Source organism: Callospermophilus lateralis, chromosome 3 (assembly GCF_048772815.1).
Source record: "Callospermophilus lateralis isolate mCalLat2 chromosome 3, mCalLat2.hap1, whole genome shotgun sequence".
Taxonomy (NCBI): domain Eukaryota; kingdom Metazoa; phylum Chordata; class Mammalia; order Rodentia; family Sciuridae; genus Callospermophilus; species Callospermophilus lateralis.
Window position 1 is genome coordinate 110,813,893 of NC_135307.1, and position 17,166 is coordinate 110,831,058.

The 17,166-nt window shown below is 38.0% G+C and overlaps 1 protein-coding gene across 1 annotated transcript in view; it reads left to right on the forward strand.

Annotated features, from left to right (window-relative positions):
• The first annotated feature begins 226 nt into the window (after window positions 1-226).
• The window catches only part of Iqch (IQ motif containing H), a 124,137-nt gene continuing 107,197 nt past the window's right edge, over window positions 227-17,166 (forward strand). Inside the window, exons 1-3 of the mRNA XM_076848657.2 lie at window positions 227-344; window positions 13,042-13,118; window positions 15,250-15,288. Of these exons, the coding sequence (XP_076704772.2) occupies window positions 227-344; window positions 13,042-13,118; window positions 15,250-15,288 (234 nt within the window). The remainder of the gene's footprint in view (window positions 345-13,041; window positions 13,119-15,249; window positions 15,289-17,166) is intronic.

Genomic DNA, 17,166 nt, shown 5'->3' on the forward strand with positions numbered 1-17,166 from the left:
ATTACTGCTATTGGAAATGACATTTTCCTTGGGTTAGAATATTAAGCTTAAATGAATGCATACTAGCCATATTTTTTTATGCAAAGGATTAAGGCACTAGCTGTACCCTTACAAATAAGATGATGAATGGAGTAAGTTATACTTGTGAAGTTTATAGAGATCACATTGGTGAAATGACTTAGTTAACCTCAAATTCTGTTAACCTTCTTTCTTAGGGATTTTAAACATGATAGAACGAGGATTGATCCCCCCAACAGCAAAGATTACCTTCAAGAATCCACCCATTAGACCCAAAGCAGCTCCTCTGCACAGTTTTGATGAATCGCATAAGATTCCAATCTCTGGTAAGACACCGCCAACTCCACGCTTGGTTGGGGCTACACAGAAATCTCCTCCCCACAAAATCTCCCCTACTAGTGGGCAACTTTTACCCTTAATAATAGGACAAGATGAAAGTGGCAAATAGCCTGAATTTTGTGTTAACGAGTAAAGTAACTTTAGGGTAAATCAGCATTTCTGCTCTTATGGTGCTTATGTTCCAGTGGGAGACACAGACAATAAGCAGGTAAGTAAAGGAGAATTTAAGCTAATGATACGTGCTAGAAATAAACGATATGGGTGAGAGTGAGAGAAGGGAGGAAGGGCCAGGAAATGCCTCTCAGGAGAGTGTGGCTTGAGCTGAGATCTAAAAGACAAGAAAGAACCAGTCATTTAAACATCTAGGGAGGAGCATTCCAGATGTAGACCAGAGGAGGGTCAAAGGCCCTAAGACCTCAGAGGAAATGAGCAGGAGGGCCAGGCCAAGAGCAGGGGAGGGAGGAGGAGGAGGCCAGGCTGGAGACAGAGGGGTCGCATGATGTAAGCTAAAGTCAAGAGGACTTGCTTAGCAGTGGGGTCGTGGGTGAGACACCAAAGACAACATTTCCCAGGCTCCTTAGAGCGGGGTGGGCCACATGACCAGATTCTGAGGATGTAGCAGAAATGGAGAGGGAAAGGTGCAGGCTCTCAGGGTCTCCATGTTGAGATGGGCGGGGTTGCCCAGCTAGACCTAGGCTAACTTCCTTTGGACTATGTGTGCGATAGAAAAAGAAGCTCTTAATTTGTTTAAACCACTTGGCATATCTTTAGATCTTTCTTTTTAAAACACCTTAGACTATACCAGAGCCAGCATGGCATTCCCCCAAACCATGGCGAGGAGTTGGTTTTAATCCTAATTGCAATAGGAACCCACTGGAAGGTGTAAAGAGGAGGATGAGGTCGTCCTGGTTTTTTGTTTTAATAAGGCCATTTTTTTGTTTTGTTTTAATAAGGACCACTTTGCACACCAGTGCCGCACGCGTGGTAGCAGGAAACCTAGTTAAAAGTCTGTAGCAGTAAACCAGGTGTGAAATGATGGTGGCATCGAGAAGGATGATATTAGTTAGATAAGTGTACAAATCCATGTTGTATTTTGGAGGTGGAACCACAGGATGTACTGTGAGGGAAAGAGAGGCATCCAGGACAAGTATGTATGAATGCTTTCATAAATACATATCAGCCCACCCCAACTTTGTATCCAATCTGCTGCTGATGGGAATTTCAGTGGTTTATACCACAGGGCTGTAAGGAATAATAGTACTGTGGACATTCTTGTATATGTCTTTTAATGCCAATACATACGTGATTCTGTTGCATACGTGTCAGAGAGTGAAACCACAGAGTCATAGGATATACACATGCTCAGATCTGACAGATGCTGCCAAACAGTTCTCCAAAATGATTTATTTTCCTGTTAGCAGTTCATGAGAGTTCCAGAACATTCATCTTGGTTAACACCTAATATTTAAGTTTTTTACATTTGAGCCATCCTGAAGAATCTATTGTGGTATCTCTCTGTGGGCCTAGTTTATTTCCCTGATGACCAATAAAGCTGAGTATTTTTTTTTTTTTTTTTTTTTGGTACCAAGGATTGAACCTGTGGGTGCTTAACCACTGAACTACATCCTCAGACTTTTTAATATTTTATTTAGAGATAGGGTCTCACTGTGTTGCTTATAGTCTCACTAAGTTGCTGAGGCTGGCTTTGAACTAAAAAAAATCCTCCTGCCTCAGCCTCCTGAGCCACTAACAGGGACAACAGGTGTGTGCCATCACACCCAGGTTGAACCCCTTTTTTGATATGTGTATTGGTCATTGAATATCCTCTTTTATTAAGTGATTTAAGCCTCTGCTTTTTTAAGTTGCATTGTTGTTCTAACTGATGTGTAGGAATTATCTATATATCCCAAATGCTAATCTTTCATCAGTTATATGTATTGCAAATAATTTTTTCTACTCCATGGCTTGATAGTTCACCTTTTCTTGGTATCTTTTTAAAATTAAATGAGATAATTGTAGCTTCACATGCAGTTGTAAGAAGTAGTGCAGAGAGATCCCTTATACTCTTTCCTCAACAGTAACATATTGAAATATTCCAATACAATATCACAGTCAGGATATTGACACAGTCAAGCAATGAATATTCCTATCACCACGAAGGGTTCTCTTGTTGTCCTCTTGTGGCCACACCTACTTCCCTTCATCCCATGCTTCCTTAATCCCTAGAAACCAATAACCTCTTCACCATTTCTATAAATTTGTCGTTTCAAGTATGCCATACAAATGAAGTCGTGTGGTGTGTAGCTTTTGAGGTTGGCCTTTTTTCACTCAGCATAATTCTCTGGAGAGTTCTTCAGGTTATGGCTTACATCAGCAGTTTCCTATTTACTGCTGAGTAGTATTCCCTGTTATAATACCACAGTTGCTAAGGCATTCACCTGTTGGAGCACATTCAGGTTGTTTCCTGCTTGGGGTTACTATTTTTAAAAAAAGCTTCTATAAATATTTATGAACAGGTTTTTGTATGAACCTGTGTTCTCATTTCTTTAGGATAAATACCCAGGAGTGTAATTGCTGTTACTTATGGTACTTTCCTGTTTAATTACTCTACATATATTTAGAGCCATGTTGGAGTGTTACAAATCTGTTTCAAACATGAACTATAACTTAGAAAACTTAAGAGGAAAAAGAATGCTATTTCTATCCAGATTTTTGCTTACCATGTACTTGCTTCCCTTCTAATGCTCCAAGTTTCTTTATCATTCCCTTTCTATGTAGAGAATTTCTCTTAACCCTTCTTGTAGAGTCAGTATATTAGTGACAGAGTGTCCTGATGTTGCTTCATCTTGGAATCTCTTGGTTTCCCCTTTCATTCTTGAAGGATATTTCCACTGACTGTGGGATTTGGGATTGACAGCTCTTTCTCTCAGCACTTAGGGGGAAAAAAAGTATAACTTCTTTTCAACTTCTGTGGTTTCCAGTAGAAGTCATTGTCATTTGAAAAACTTCCCCCAGTGGTAAGTAAGAGGTTGCTTTTCTTTTGTTTCTTTCAGTAATTTTACCCTCTGTTTTTAGTTTTGAAAAATTTGCTTATGATGTGTCCTGGTTGGATTTCTTTGGCTTTATCCTGGTTTCAGGTTGGCTCTGCTTCTTAAATCTGTAAGTTTATAGTTTGGCCCATTTCGGAAGCTTTCAGCCATTGTTTCTCTGAGTACTTGGTCTTGTCTGTGTCTCCTCCTCATCCAGGGACACAATGATACAAACGTTAGCTCTTTTGCTACTCCAGGTGCTTGATGCTCTCTTCACTTCTTTCCAGTCCGATTTTCTCTTGTTAGTCACACTGGGTAGATTCTACTTCTCTAGAGTCTAGTTCACTGATTTCTCAACTTCATTTTGTTGCTGAGCCCATCCATTAGATTTTGTATTTAGGTTATTTGTAGTTTTCAATTCTTTAGAATTTTCATTTGGTTCCTCTTTATATATTCTATTCTTTCTTTTTGTACTAGGGACTGAACCCGGGGGATGCTTAACCACTAAGCCACACCCTCAGCCCTTTAAACTTTTTATTTTGAGACAGGTCTCACTAAATTGCTTAGGGCCTAGCTAAGTTGCTGAGGCTGGCCTTGAAATTGTGATCCTCCTGCCTCAGCTTCCCGAGTTGTTAGGATTACAGGAGTGCGCCACTGCATCTGTCGTATAGTCTATGTCTTTGTGCATTTGTTTCAAGTATGTTTGTAGTTGGCTGTACAAATATTTTTACAGGGGCTGGGGCTGTGGCTCAGTGGTAGAGCCCTTGCCTAGCATGTGTGAGGCACTCGGTTTGATCCGTGGCACCACATTAAAAATAAATAAATAAAATGAAGGCATTGTGTACATCTATAACTTAAAAAAAAATTAAAGAATTTTTTTTACAATGGCTGCATTATAGTCTGATAATTCCAAGCTCTCTGTAATCTCGGTGTTGGTGTCTAGTCATTGTCTTTCTTTATTTAGTTTGAGATCTTTCTGCTTGGATTAGTGATTTTCAGTTGACACCTCAACATTATAAGATTCTGGTTCTTATTTATATCTGTTTTTCTGGTACCTCTGACACTCTATTTAGTCCCTATCCATGTAAGGAATAAGCCCAATTAGTTGTAACATGTCTGGATTTCATTTGCTAATACCGTGTTTTGTTTACAATTTTTACATTTTTTTTGTGTGTGTGTGCATGATACGGCCCTAAATTAATTCTTCCCTTGCCATGTTTTCCTTGGATTTTATTTTATTTTTAAAATTTGTTTTTTAACTGACACATAAAAATCATACATATTAATGGGGGTGCCATGTTGTGTTTCAATAAATGTATATATTGCATAATGTTTAAATCAAGTTAAGCAGATTTGTCTCATGAAACATTTATCATTTCTATATAGTGAAAACTTTGAAACTCTTTTTATCTAATCCTTTTATGTACAATATGTTATTATTATCTACTATTCAATAATAGCACACCAGAACTTATTACTCCTATCTAGGTGTAACATAGGACCCCCCGACTGACATTTCCCATCCCATCCCCACCCCTTCTTTCCTCTGCCTCTGGTAACCACCATTCTACTCTCAGTTTCTATCTCCAAGATGAACTTTTTAAGATTCTGTGTATGACTGGCTCATGCATCTTTCTATGCCTGGCTTACTTAACACAGGAATGTCCCTAACCCTAACCCTAACCCTAATTCATCCATGTTATTGCAAATGACAGGATTTCATTCTTTTTATGGCTGAATGACATTCCACTTGCGTGTTGTCCATGTTTCTTTATCCACCCATCACCCGATGGACAGGTTGTTTCCAGTTCTTGGCTACTAAGAATAGTGCTGTAGTGAACACAGGCGTGCAGATGTCTCTGTCTCTCCAGTCACCTGACTTCATTTCCTTTGGATGTGCACCCAGTAGTGGGATTTCTGGGTCATATAATAATCATATTTTTTTATTTTTTGAGGAATTTCCATATAGTTTTTCATAATTTACAGTCCCAGCAATAGTGTGCAAGAGTTCCCTATTCTCCACATGCTCACCAGCACTCTTTATCTTTAGTCTTTTTGAGAATAACCATTCTCACTGGGGTGAGGTGATCTTTTTTGTGGTCTTGATTTGCATGTCCCTGATGATTATTGATGCTGAAATTTCTTCATGTACCTGGTAGCCATTCATATGTCTTCTTTTGAGAAATGTCTCTTCAGATCAATTGTCCATTGTAATTTTTCCCCTTATAGAGTTTTTGGAGTTCCTTACACATTCTGGGTATCAAATGCAAACATTTTCTCTTAGTCCGTAGGTTGTCCATTCACTCTGTTGATTTTTTTTTTTTTTTTTTTTTTGGCTGTACACTGCTTTTTAGTTTGATGTAACCTCATTTGTCTATTTTTTGCTTTTGTTTTCTGTATTTTGGAGATCTTTTCCAAAAAACCCATGCCCATTCCAATGTCTTGAAACACTCCCTGCCATTTTTTCTGAGTGGTTTTATGGTTTCAGGTCCTGTGTTTAAATCTTTGATCCTTTTCGAGTTGATCTTTATAGCTGATTAGAGATGGGAGTGTAGGTTCATTCTTTTCCATGTGGATATCCAATTTTCCCAGCACTATTTATTGAAAAGCTTGTCCTTTCTCTAATGTGTGTTCTTAGCACTTTTGTCAAAAACCAGTTGGATATAGATGTGTGGGTTTACTTCTGAGCTCTCTATTCCCTTGGTCTAAATGTTTGTGTTTATGCCAATACCATGCTGTTGTGATTACTACAGCTTTGTAGTATGTTTTGAAATCAATCCTCCTGCTTTATTCTTTTTGCTTAAGATGGCTTTTGCTATTCATGTTTTTTTGTTGTTCCATATAAATTTTTTAGAATTATCTTTCCAGTTGAGGGAAGAATGTCATTGTTATTTTATAGGAATTGTATTGAATCTGTAATTGCTTTAGGCACTATGGACATTTTTTTTTTACCGTCTTCAGTTTCTCTTATCAATATTTGCAATTTTCATTGTAGAGATCTTTTGCTTCTTTTGTCAAATTTACTCCCGGGTATTTTTTTGTAGCTATTGTAAATAGGATGTGCTCTTGATTCCTATTTCAGATAATTTGCTATTGGCATATAGCAATGCTGCTGATTTTTGTATTCTGCAACTTTTGCTGAATTCACTTATTCTAATTTGTAGGGGTGGATTTTTTTTTGTTTTTTGTTTTTTGGGTTTTTTTTACATATGAGATCATGTAATCTAAAAACAGTGACAATTTGACTTCTTCTTTTCCAGTTTGAATGCTCTTGATTTCTTTCTCTTGCCTAATTACTCTGCCTAAGACTTCCAGAACTGTGTTGAATACAAGTGGTAAACGTGGACATCTCGTCTTGTTCAGATCTTAGAGAGAAAGCCTTCAGCTCTTCCCCGTTCAGTATAACATTAGCCATTGGCTTATTATGAACGGACTTTATTATGTTGAGCTGTGTTCCTTTTATACTTAATTTATTCAACATTTTTATCATGAATGAATGTTGAATTTTATCAAATTCCTTTCCTGCATTTATTGAGATGATCATGGGTATTTTTTCATCATTCTCTTGACATAGTGTATCATAGCTCTTGATTTGTGCGTATGGAACCATCCTCACATCCCTGGGATTAATCTCACTTGAACATGTGAATAATCTTTTAATGTGCTGTTGGATTTTGTTTACCAGTATTTCATTGAGAATGTTTGCATCTATGTTCATCAAGAATATTGGCCAGGAAAAAAAAAATATTGGCCAGTAGTTTTCTTTTTTTCTCTTTATTTGTTTGTTTGTTTTCTGTGGTTGTTGTTGTGTCCATGTCTGGTTTAACTATCAGAGCAATACTGGCCTCATAGAATGTGTTTAGAAGAATTCTTCCTCTTCCTCTTATGTTTTTTGGAACAACTTAAGGAGAATTAGTATTAGTTCTTTAAATGTTTAGCAGTTAACTCAGTAGTAGAACCATATGGTCCTGTTTTTTGTTTTGTTTTTTTTGATGGAGGCTTTTTATTACTAATTCCATCTTGCTGTTATTGGTTTGTTCGTGTTTTCAGGTTTTGTATTTCTTCATAATTTAGTCTTTGTAAGATGTGCATTCTTGGAATTTGTCTATTTCTTTTACATCATCAAATTTTTTGGTACATATGTTTATAATAATTTCTAATGATTTTTTGTATTTCTGTTAAATCAGTTGTAATCTTTCCTTTTTTAATCTATGATTTTATTTATTAGAGGCTTCTTTCTCCTAAGTCTAGTTAAAGGTTTTGTTTATTTTTTTGAAGAACCAACAAGGAACCAGCTCTTTGTTTGATCATTTATATTGTTTTATTGTTGTTGTTAGTCTCCATTTCATTTATTTATGCTCTGATTTTTATTATTTTTTCCTTTTACTAATTTTAGGCTTAGTTTGTTCTTGTTTTTCTACTTCGTTGATATGCAGCAACAGGTTGTTTATTTGAGATCATTGTACTTCTTCCAATGTGGGCGTTGATTGCTGTAAACTACCCTGCTAGTATTGCTTTTGGTGTATCTCTATTTTCATTTATTTCAAGAAAACTTTTAATTTCCTTCTTGACTTCCTCCTTGATTCATTTGTTGTTCCAAAGTAAGCTGTTTAATTTTCAGGTACTTGTTTAGTTTTCCAAGTTTTTCTTGTTATTTCTAACTTTACTGCACTGTGGTCAGAAAATATACTCTGTATGATTTCAGCTTTTCAAAATTTATTGAGACTTACTTTGTGGTCTATCATAGGATCTATTCTGCAGAAAAGTTCCATTACTGGTGAGAAGAATGTGAATTTTTCAGCAGTTGGATGGAATGTTTTATTGATATCTATGGGTCCAATTGGTATAAAGTATAATTTAACTCTATTGCTTTTGTTGTTGTTGTTGGTAGTGGTGGTGGTTTTCTGCCTGGATGATCCATTCATTGCTGGAAGTGGATTATTGATATTTTCAACTATTATTGTACTGGAGTCTGTCTCTCCCTTTAGGTCTTTTAATATTTGCTTTTATATTTGGGTGCTGTCATATTGAGAGCATACATAGCTAGAATTGTTATTTCTCTTCTATTGCTGAATTGACTCCTTTATCATTCTATAACAACCTTTCTCATCTCCTTTTACTGATTTTGATTAAAAATTGGTTTTCTCTGATAAAGTATGGCTACTCCTGCTTTAGTTTGGATTCTATTTGCACGGAATATCTTATTCCATCCCTTTGCTCTCAGCCTAATTTACAGGTGATGTGAGTTTGATGCAAGCAACGTATAGTTGGGTTTGGTTTTGTTTTTTAATCCATTCATTCACTCTGTCTTTTAACTGTAGAATTTAGTCCATTTATATTCAGGATAATTATCAATAAGTAAGATTTTACTATCACTGTTATGCAACTTATTTTCTAGTTTTGTTATTGTTCCTTTCTTTCTTTCTCTCTCTTGCAGTCTTACTTTGTGGTTAAGTGAATTGCTCTAGTAGTGTGCTTTGATTGATTGCTTATAATTTTTGGTTTGCTTATTATAGATTTTTGCTTGGTGGCTACTATGAGACTTACAAAAATATCTTTCGATTATAGTAAAGTATTTTAAAGTAATAGCAACTGAACATGATTGTAAAGAATAAAAACAAAGGATAAGAGAAATATACTAATAACTTTCTATTTGCACTTCATTCCTCCCCACATTTTGAATTTTTGATAATCATTTTCAATTTTGATATGTCTTTCTATATTGCCTATCTCCCAACATTTAATGTAGCTATTATTATTTTTAGTTGTTCTGTTTTACAGTGTTAATACTAAAGATGTGAATGTTTTATTCTCAAGCTTACAATATTGGAGCATTCTGAATTTGTGTAATTTCTCTTACCAGTGAGTTTATACTTTCCTGTTTTCTTCTTATTCTTTCTTTTAGTTTGAGCTTCCTTTAGAGGTCGGTGGAGATATATTCTCTCAACTTTTGTTTGTCTGGGAATGCCTTTATCCCTCCTTCATTTATAAAGAGTAGTTTTTCTGGGTACAATAGTCTCAGTTCACAGTTTTATTTTTGTTTTTCCTTTTAGCACTGTGAAAATCTCATGCTACTGTCTCCTGGCCCATAAGGATTCTGCTGAGAATTCTGCTGTCATGTGAATTGGGACACCCTCATATATGTTTATTTTCTCTTGCAACCTTGAGAATCTGCTCTTTCTCTTTCACCATTGAGATTTTGATTATAAACTGTCTTGGGGTATATTTGGTTGAGTTAAATTTGACTGGTGCCTTTAAAATATAGGATTTTACCCAGTGCCTCATGCATGCTAAGTGAGCATCATTCTTCTGAGCCACAACCCCAGCCCCTGACTGGTGCCTTATGACTTTCCTGTATCTGGATGTTTGGGAGATATTCTATTATTATTCCATTGAATAAGTTTCTACTCCTTTGGCATTCTCAATGTTTTCTGAGCCCCAATAATCTGAATGTTTGCTCTTTCAATACTGTTTCAAAGTTCCCATAATCTTTCTTCATTTCTTGTCACTTTTTTCTTTCAATTATATATTTTCAAATAGCCTCTCTTTGAGCTGACCATTTTTTCCATTTGATCTGTCCTATGACTGATGCCTTCTATCTTGCTTTTAATTTCATTGAGTGCATTTTCACCTCAATAATTTGATTTTTAAAATTTTTTTCATCTTGGGTTGGGGTTGTGGCTCAGCGGTAAAGTGCTTGCCTTGCACATGGGAGGCAATGGGTTTGATCCTCAGCACCACATAAAAATAAATTAATAAAATTAAGATTTTTTAAAAATATTGTTTTCATCTCTTTATTTCTCTGTTAGAATAGTGAAACATTTCTCTGTGTTTTCTTGAAGCTCATCAAGTTTCCTTAAAACAGTTATTTTAAATTCTCTATTTGAATGTTCTTCCACACTGATCCTATTTTAGCACCTTATTTTTAAAAATTTATTTATTTATTTTAATTAGGTATATATGACAGCAGAGTGCATTTTGATTCATTGTACACAGTTGCAGCACAACTTTTCATTTCTCTGGTTGTACACAATGTAGCATTGCACCATATGTGCAGTCACACATGTACCTAGGATAATGTTGTCCACCTCATTCCACCATCTTTCCTGCCCCCATGTCCCCTTCCCTTTCCTCCCTCCCCTTTTCCTAGTCAAAGTTCCTCCATTTTTTCCATGTCCAACCCCCCAAATTATAGATCAGCATCCACTTATCAGAGAGAACATTCAGCCTTTGTTTTGGGGGGATTGGCTTACTTCACTTAGCATGATATTCTCCAACTTCATCCATTTATCTGCAAATTGGCACCTTATTTTAAATATTAGGTGAAGTCATGATTTCCTAGAAGCACCTGATGCTTGTTGGTGTGTGATGTAATCTGGCAATGAAGAATTGGATATTTATTCTAGTCTTCCTAATCTGGCTTTGTGTTTATACTTGCAGAAATACTAAGCAAGCTGCTTATTTTCTCTGAGCCTGTAGTCACTTTTACTATTTCAGCACTAGATGGCATCTAGGTCCATGTTTACTGGGAGTCTGCTGGTGGTGTGTTGTCACTGTTTCAATATTAGAGGACAATCCAAGCCCACATTTGTCCCAGATATACTATTAGGGTATTGTTCCGAAAGAAACAGAACAGTACCTAGAAAGAATAGTCTGTTCCAACAAGTCTTTCACTTGGGCCAGGGTAGATCCATATGCCTCATTCACAGTTAGTGGTGTGTAGTCAGGTACTGCAGGATTTTGCTCAGCCCTGTATGAACTGGATGCACCAGCCCCAAGCTCCTATGTCACACTTTGTAGCACTAATGTCACCAAGCTGTGTCACACCCTGAGCCCACAGCTTGCCAATACCATCACAACACTGGGATAGATCCATGGCCCACACTGCTGTGAGCTATCTCAGGGATATAAGATAGCTCCTGCAGATTTGGGCCTTACATACACTTTCCAGGAAGGAAGAAGAGGAAGCGAGTGGTATACGTCTCTTCCCAGAAGCCTTTGAGTATGCTTTCTTTTAAATTTCACTGGTAACAAGGCTGCTGTTAAGGAAGGCTAGGAAAGTAAATGTTCCAGGGGGAAGGTTTGAGTTAGAATTAGGATTAGGAACATACTTATGCTAGATACTTAGGCTTAGTCTGACACATCATGAAAATTCTGATCTTCTTTGTTAGATATTTAAGTATTTTTAATATTTAGATATATTAAATTTGACTTCTATTGTTTATCTGAAATTAAAATTTAAATGTGCTCTTTATTTTTTGCTATATCTGACAACTATGGAAGCTAGGAATATTGTCACCCTGAAAAAATTTGGGGCTATAAAATTAGCAAAGAAGAAGGAAAGATGACTACTATAGAGGCACACGAGTTTGTCCAGAAAAGACATTACCCCCCCTCACTCCTTGGCAATATTTATCATAAACATTTTCCAGGAGGTAAATTGAATAGCAAAAAGAAGTGACTTAAGATTTTATTAAAGATGCAGACACATTCTCCAAATGCAAATGTTCCATAAAAGGCAAACCTGCACAAAATTATAATTTGGTGATAGCATTTATTTAGGTAACTAAGAAAATTCTTAGAGATCCCATCAACTGTGGATTATACATGTGGAATTATTAATCTCCAAGATCCTTATCCTATCAAATTCTATTAAAATCTGACAAAAATCCTTTAAAAGTTGCAAACCTGTCAGCTGCTATCTTATTTTCACATGGGAATAAAGCCCAAAATGGACAACAGACCAGGCTAGTGCAGAAGTCAAGGCAAAACCACTTAGGCTTAAAGTGGGGTCTGCAGATGCCATGGCGCACAGACCAGGTGCAGGGAGGGGGGTCGGGGTGGGGGATGGAACACAAGTCCCAGGGAGGCTTCCTGGAAGAAGGAAACCAGAGAGGGCCAGATGCAACAAATAAATCCCTTGTGTGGAAGTGAGTGTCAATGCTCTGGAATTCCTGCAAATTTTTGAAAGATGGCAGAAAACTTTCTTGTAGTCCACTTGAGGTAATGTGAGAACTGAGTTCTCAAAGTGAACTTCCAAATTATAAATAGATATCTTTTACCAACACATTGCTTTTTATTGACATCTATCAATTCTTTTGACAGAAAAGGGGGTTGAGTACAATTGAGATGCCAGAACTATTAACTATGGAATTATTGAGATGCAAGAATTATTAACTATAATAAAATAATTAATAAATAATTAAAATAACCCTTATGGTGCCATTCACTTGTCTCACTCCTCCAAGTCATTTAAATGTTTTAGAATTATCTTTTATAATAGTCCACAATATGCAATTATATCAATTATCCTGCACATGAATGTGGCAATCTGGTTGTTTAAGGAAATCTTACAGTGAAACATTTTAGAAGAGAAACATTGCTCTGATTTGTCTGCTTTTAAACTTTCATCTCGGCAGCTTGCATAAGGCAGGCTGACCTGGTGCTATTGCTCTCCACCCCGACCCCCTGCTTTTGGCTTTCTGTTTGAAGCCAGGGTCACAGATGTTTCATTGACTGCATGTAGGAAAGACATAGAGTGAGCAGATGGGGGGCCATAGAGCCATTTGACTTTCAAGGTACAAACCCAACAACATCCACCCAGTGCCTCAATCTCTTTCTGGAAGAGTTAACATTGCTCGACCTCCATCCACAGCCCCCTTCTATGAACCTCAGAAACCACGGCCGGCTCCAGCAGAAGTAGAGGTGTCTCACAAGAAACAAAAATTAAAGGTATTCCTATTTCTAATTACAGAAACAAAATTCTTTTTATTTATAATATTGTTTGTGAGGATTCGGGTGATAGCCACATACTATATAATGGTTCCTTTCACACAGAAAGTATTATTTCAGTTTCCATTGGGATGCATTTAATTTATGATGATGATGATGATGATAATGATTACTATTATTATTATTATTTATAGTGCTAGGGATTGAACCCAGGACCTCCCCCATGCAAAGCAAGTGCTTTACCACTGAGTTACATCTTCAGTCCCTGATTTTGAAAGGAGTGGTGATTGTACAAGTCAACTCCACCAGGACACTATCACTGGAATCTAAGAAATTCATTATTATGAGATGAAGGGGCTGAGTCACCCTATGCTGCTAGCCGGTCAGGGGTCCAGGAGTCCAGGATACATTATCTGTTGCTTTACATCCAAGTTGGTGTTATCCAGGGCATATCATTGTGAGCTGTTAGTGTATGGCTTTGTCCTTAGGCATAGGCTAAAAAGGCAAGACCTCCAGTTGTGCACAGAAAACCTTCTAAGGAGGAAGAAGCAGCAATTCTGTATTCCTTAACATCAGCACCTCACAGTCCAGTGAAATTCATCCTCAGGAAGAGATGTCTCCAGTTCAAAGGTGCTGGACTTTTGTAGCTGGGTTTCTTATGCTTATGGGCCATGGACAGGCTTATGATCATTGAAACTTTTTGCCACAGGAAGGAGACAGCTGGCAATGTCTTTTCTGGCTGACCCCATGTGGTCATGTTTTCAGCTGCTCTCATAAAAAAAGAAAGAGACACTGGAGAGTAAGGCTGAGGAAATGTATCCTGCTGTGTCTCCAGAGTAGACTGCTTACCTGCTCCTCCCAGGCCTTCATCTTCTAACACCACATCTTCCTCAGGAGGTTTCCGCTGTATTCTCAGCAGTGGTGGCTGTTTCCCCTTCAGAGGTTTCCAAGCTGTTTATGTAGCAGCATGTCATGTGACACCCTAGTTGCCATGGCAAATATTTGTGTTACATGAAAAATGTGGGTAAAAAAATCAATGTAAATGGCCAAATCCCAAGACAGACAGGCCTTCAGGCAAGTGTTTGGCCTGCACCATTATTGTTTCAAATTCAGCTGTTTAACAGGCTGTGAGAAGGCCAAGGGCTAATGTGCAGAATGGAACTGGCGCAGGCACCTGTTTTGATTCTCACCCTGCTCAAGCGTTCAGATCCCACAGTTGCACTGAGAACAGATCTACAGGTAATACAAATATTGTGACTGAATTTTAGCCGGTAAGAAGTTTATCTCAAAAACAACTTTTAAAAAAAAAATTATGACATATTTTCTAAATGCTAATTAGCCCTGGCTTTAATTTCCGCTGTTGACTTCACAAAGCTTTCTCCTACTGCTAGAAGCAGTAATATTTAAAGACTTCTCCCTGTGGTCCCAGATTGATACAACATTTCTGAATTGAAACTTCAGTGGTAAATGTAATTATTCATATACTTTGCTGAAAGTGTTCTGGGCATGGAAGTTAGAAAGCTAAGAGAGCCAGGCACAGTGCCACACACCTGTGATCTCAGTAACTCAGGAGGCTGAGGCAAGAGCATCACAAATTTGAGGCCAACCTGGGCAACTCCGTGAGACCCTGTCTCCAAAAAAAGGGCAGGGGGGAGTGGCATGTAACTCAGTAGTACAGCACTCCTGTGTTCAATGTCAGTACTGAAAACATGTCGGGGTGGGGGACTAAGAGAAATATACAATATGCCCATCTTTTGGATAAAGTCAGTTCAGACTTCTGATCAGGCTTCACTACTGGCCAGAGCAGTGCCACACAGAGAAGCCCTTTCTTATTTCTTCTCTAGTGTTCCCTAGAAGTGGGATTTGGCATTTGATTATAGTTGTTTTTGTAAACATTTATTTTTGCCAAACTCCTTCCTAAAAGCAGAGGGGCTTGGGAAGCAGCCTGTGATGGTCTGGGGCTGGGAAAGTTCTTTCCAATTATTAGCTCCTTCCTGCATGGAAAGAGGGAACAGGCTGGCCCATGGGGGAGGCAGGGAAGTCGGCAGAGGGACTCTGAGGCTTCTATTTGTTTGTAAAATTGCCCATGAGAGTCATTTTGATTTAAACTGTGTCTCATTCTTCATTGTAGGCGAAAGGCAGAAGGTCAAAAGGACATCTTGATAAGAAGGTCTGTAATTTGTGTGACTAGTTGAAATTTGGGGTCTGTCACCTGATGTCCCTTCCTTTTTGCTGGAGGGCAAAAGTGTGGGAGCTGCTTGACAGCTGGAGACAGCAACAAAGTTCTTTTGCACTTCCTTTATAAAAGAAATTAGATCATCTCTTTAGGAAAAAAAAAAAAACATAATTTGCTTAAAGCAGAATACCCTTCTTTGCCCTCTGCTAGGACTGAACCACTTCTCAGTTTTCAGTCCAACAAATGATTTAGCATCCTTAAAATCTGAATTTGAATCACATCAGTCTTCAACCTCATTCAAATATTTTAATCATTTAAAAGTACTCTGAAAAAAGACGAGGTTAAAAATACATTCAGCTGTCCCAGCACATGATTATGTGTGTGTACATGTGCATGTGTGTACACTCACACCCCACGTATGGTGTGGTAGGTGGGGAAGGCTATGGGGTCTGGTGTTAAGCTGATCACAGCTAATGTAATAAAAGGGGTCAGAAAAAATGAAATTGTCTCAACATGGCAAGCGTGTGTGAGCACTTGCCAGGGCCATGCACTGGTAATTGAACCTCTGAACATGAAATGGGTATGTGCTGTCTGGACTCTCCTCTTAGTAGGAAAGTAATTAACTTTGGCAAGTCACTTAAATTCTCTGCATCTCACTTTCCTCCTCTGACAAATGAGGACCATGCCTCCTTTTTCTTAGGGTTCATTCAAGGACAGAGGAGTTCATGTATGTGAAAGTGCTTTGGTTCATTTTTAAAAGCATCTTCTAAACTTTCCTTTCTCAGTGATCTTCTTATCAGTAAAAATTTCACAGGAAGCTTAGCCACCCCTTTCAAGGAAAAAGAACTGACCTTTTTTGTCTTTTATATCCGCAGAGCTGCGACTTCTAAGGGCTCTGTTGCAACCCTGATTGCAGGTAGTCCTGAATCCAGACACATTGCTCCTTGACAAACTAATCAGTGCAATTAGATCCTTCCTCTGGTTCCCTTGACTTCTTATGAGGAACTAGTGAGCTTGATGCTGCACTTCAAAAATAGAATGTGCTTTAAGAACACCAGGGCATTCTGTATGTGGAATATTTGTAACTGCTAATGTTGATTGAGCGTGTCCTGTGTGGGTGGCACTAAGCACCCTCCACACCCGCTGAAGCCTCATAGCAGCTGCAGAACCTCGGTGGTCCTTACCCCACAGCTACCCAGACGGTAAAGGGCTGTGGAGGATCCAGCTGCCAGGGATCTGCTCTCTCCACATACCAACTTGCGACCTCCTCCCCACGGGCCACTTCCATTACTACTACTGTCGCTGCCCCCACTGCTATTACGCTAGCCGCTACCATGTGCTGAGTGCTTGCTTCTAATGTCTTAAGTGGAGCATCTCCCTTCATCTCTCGGCAGTAGGTACTTTTATTATCCCTACTTTACTGGAAGTCACTGGGTACATAGAGAGGTTAGGTCTTCCAACAAGTAAATGCCAAGGCTGGTACATAAAACGGAACTCTGTGACTCTCAGAGTCCCAAAGCATTAGAAATTTTTATAGATCTCAATCATTTTTTATGGAAATCTTTCTAAAACATATTACACCTCTACCTACTCAGTGTAATTGAACATCTTCTCTATCTGCTCTCATGTTTGCAGATGCAGATGACAAGATTCTGTATCTTTGTTTCTTTCAACATCAGGTGGCAGGCGCCACCTCTGCTGTCCCTTCTGCTTCTCTCAGTGCTGACTTAAGAGCCATTTCTAGTTCCTAAAGTAGTTAAGCAAACAACCCAAACTCCAGAAGTTGCATAAGTTTGAGTCAGTCGGACCTTGCATAAAGATTCAAAGAATAAAATAAGCCATAGTAAAATTGGTAATATTCATTTTTTTGAG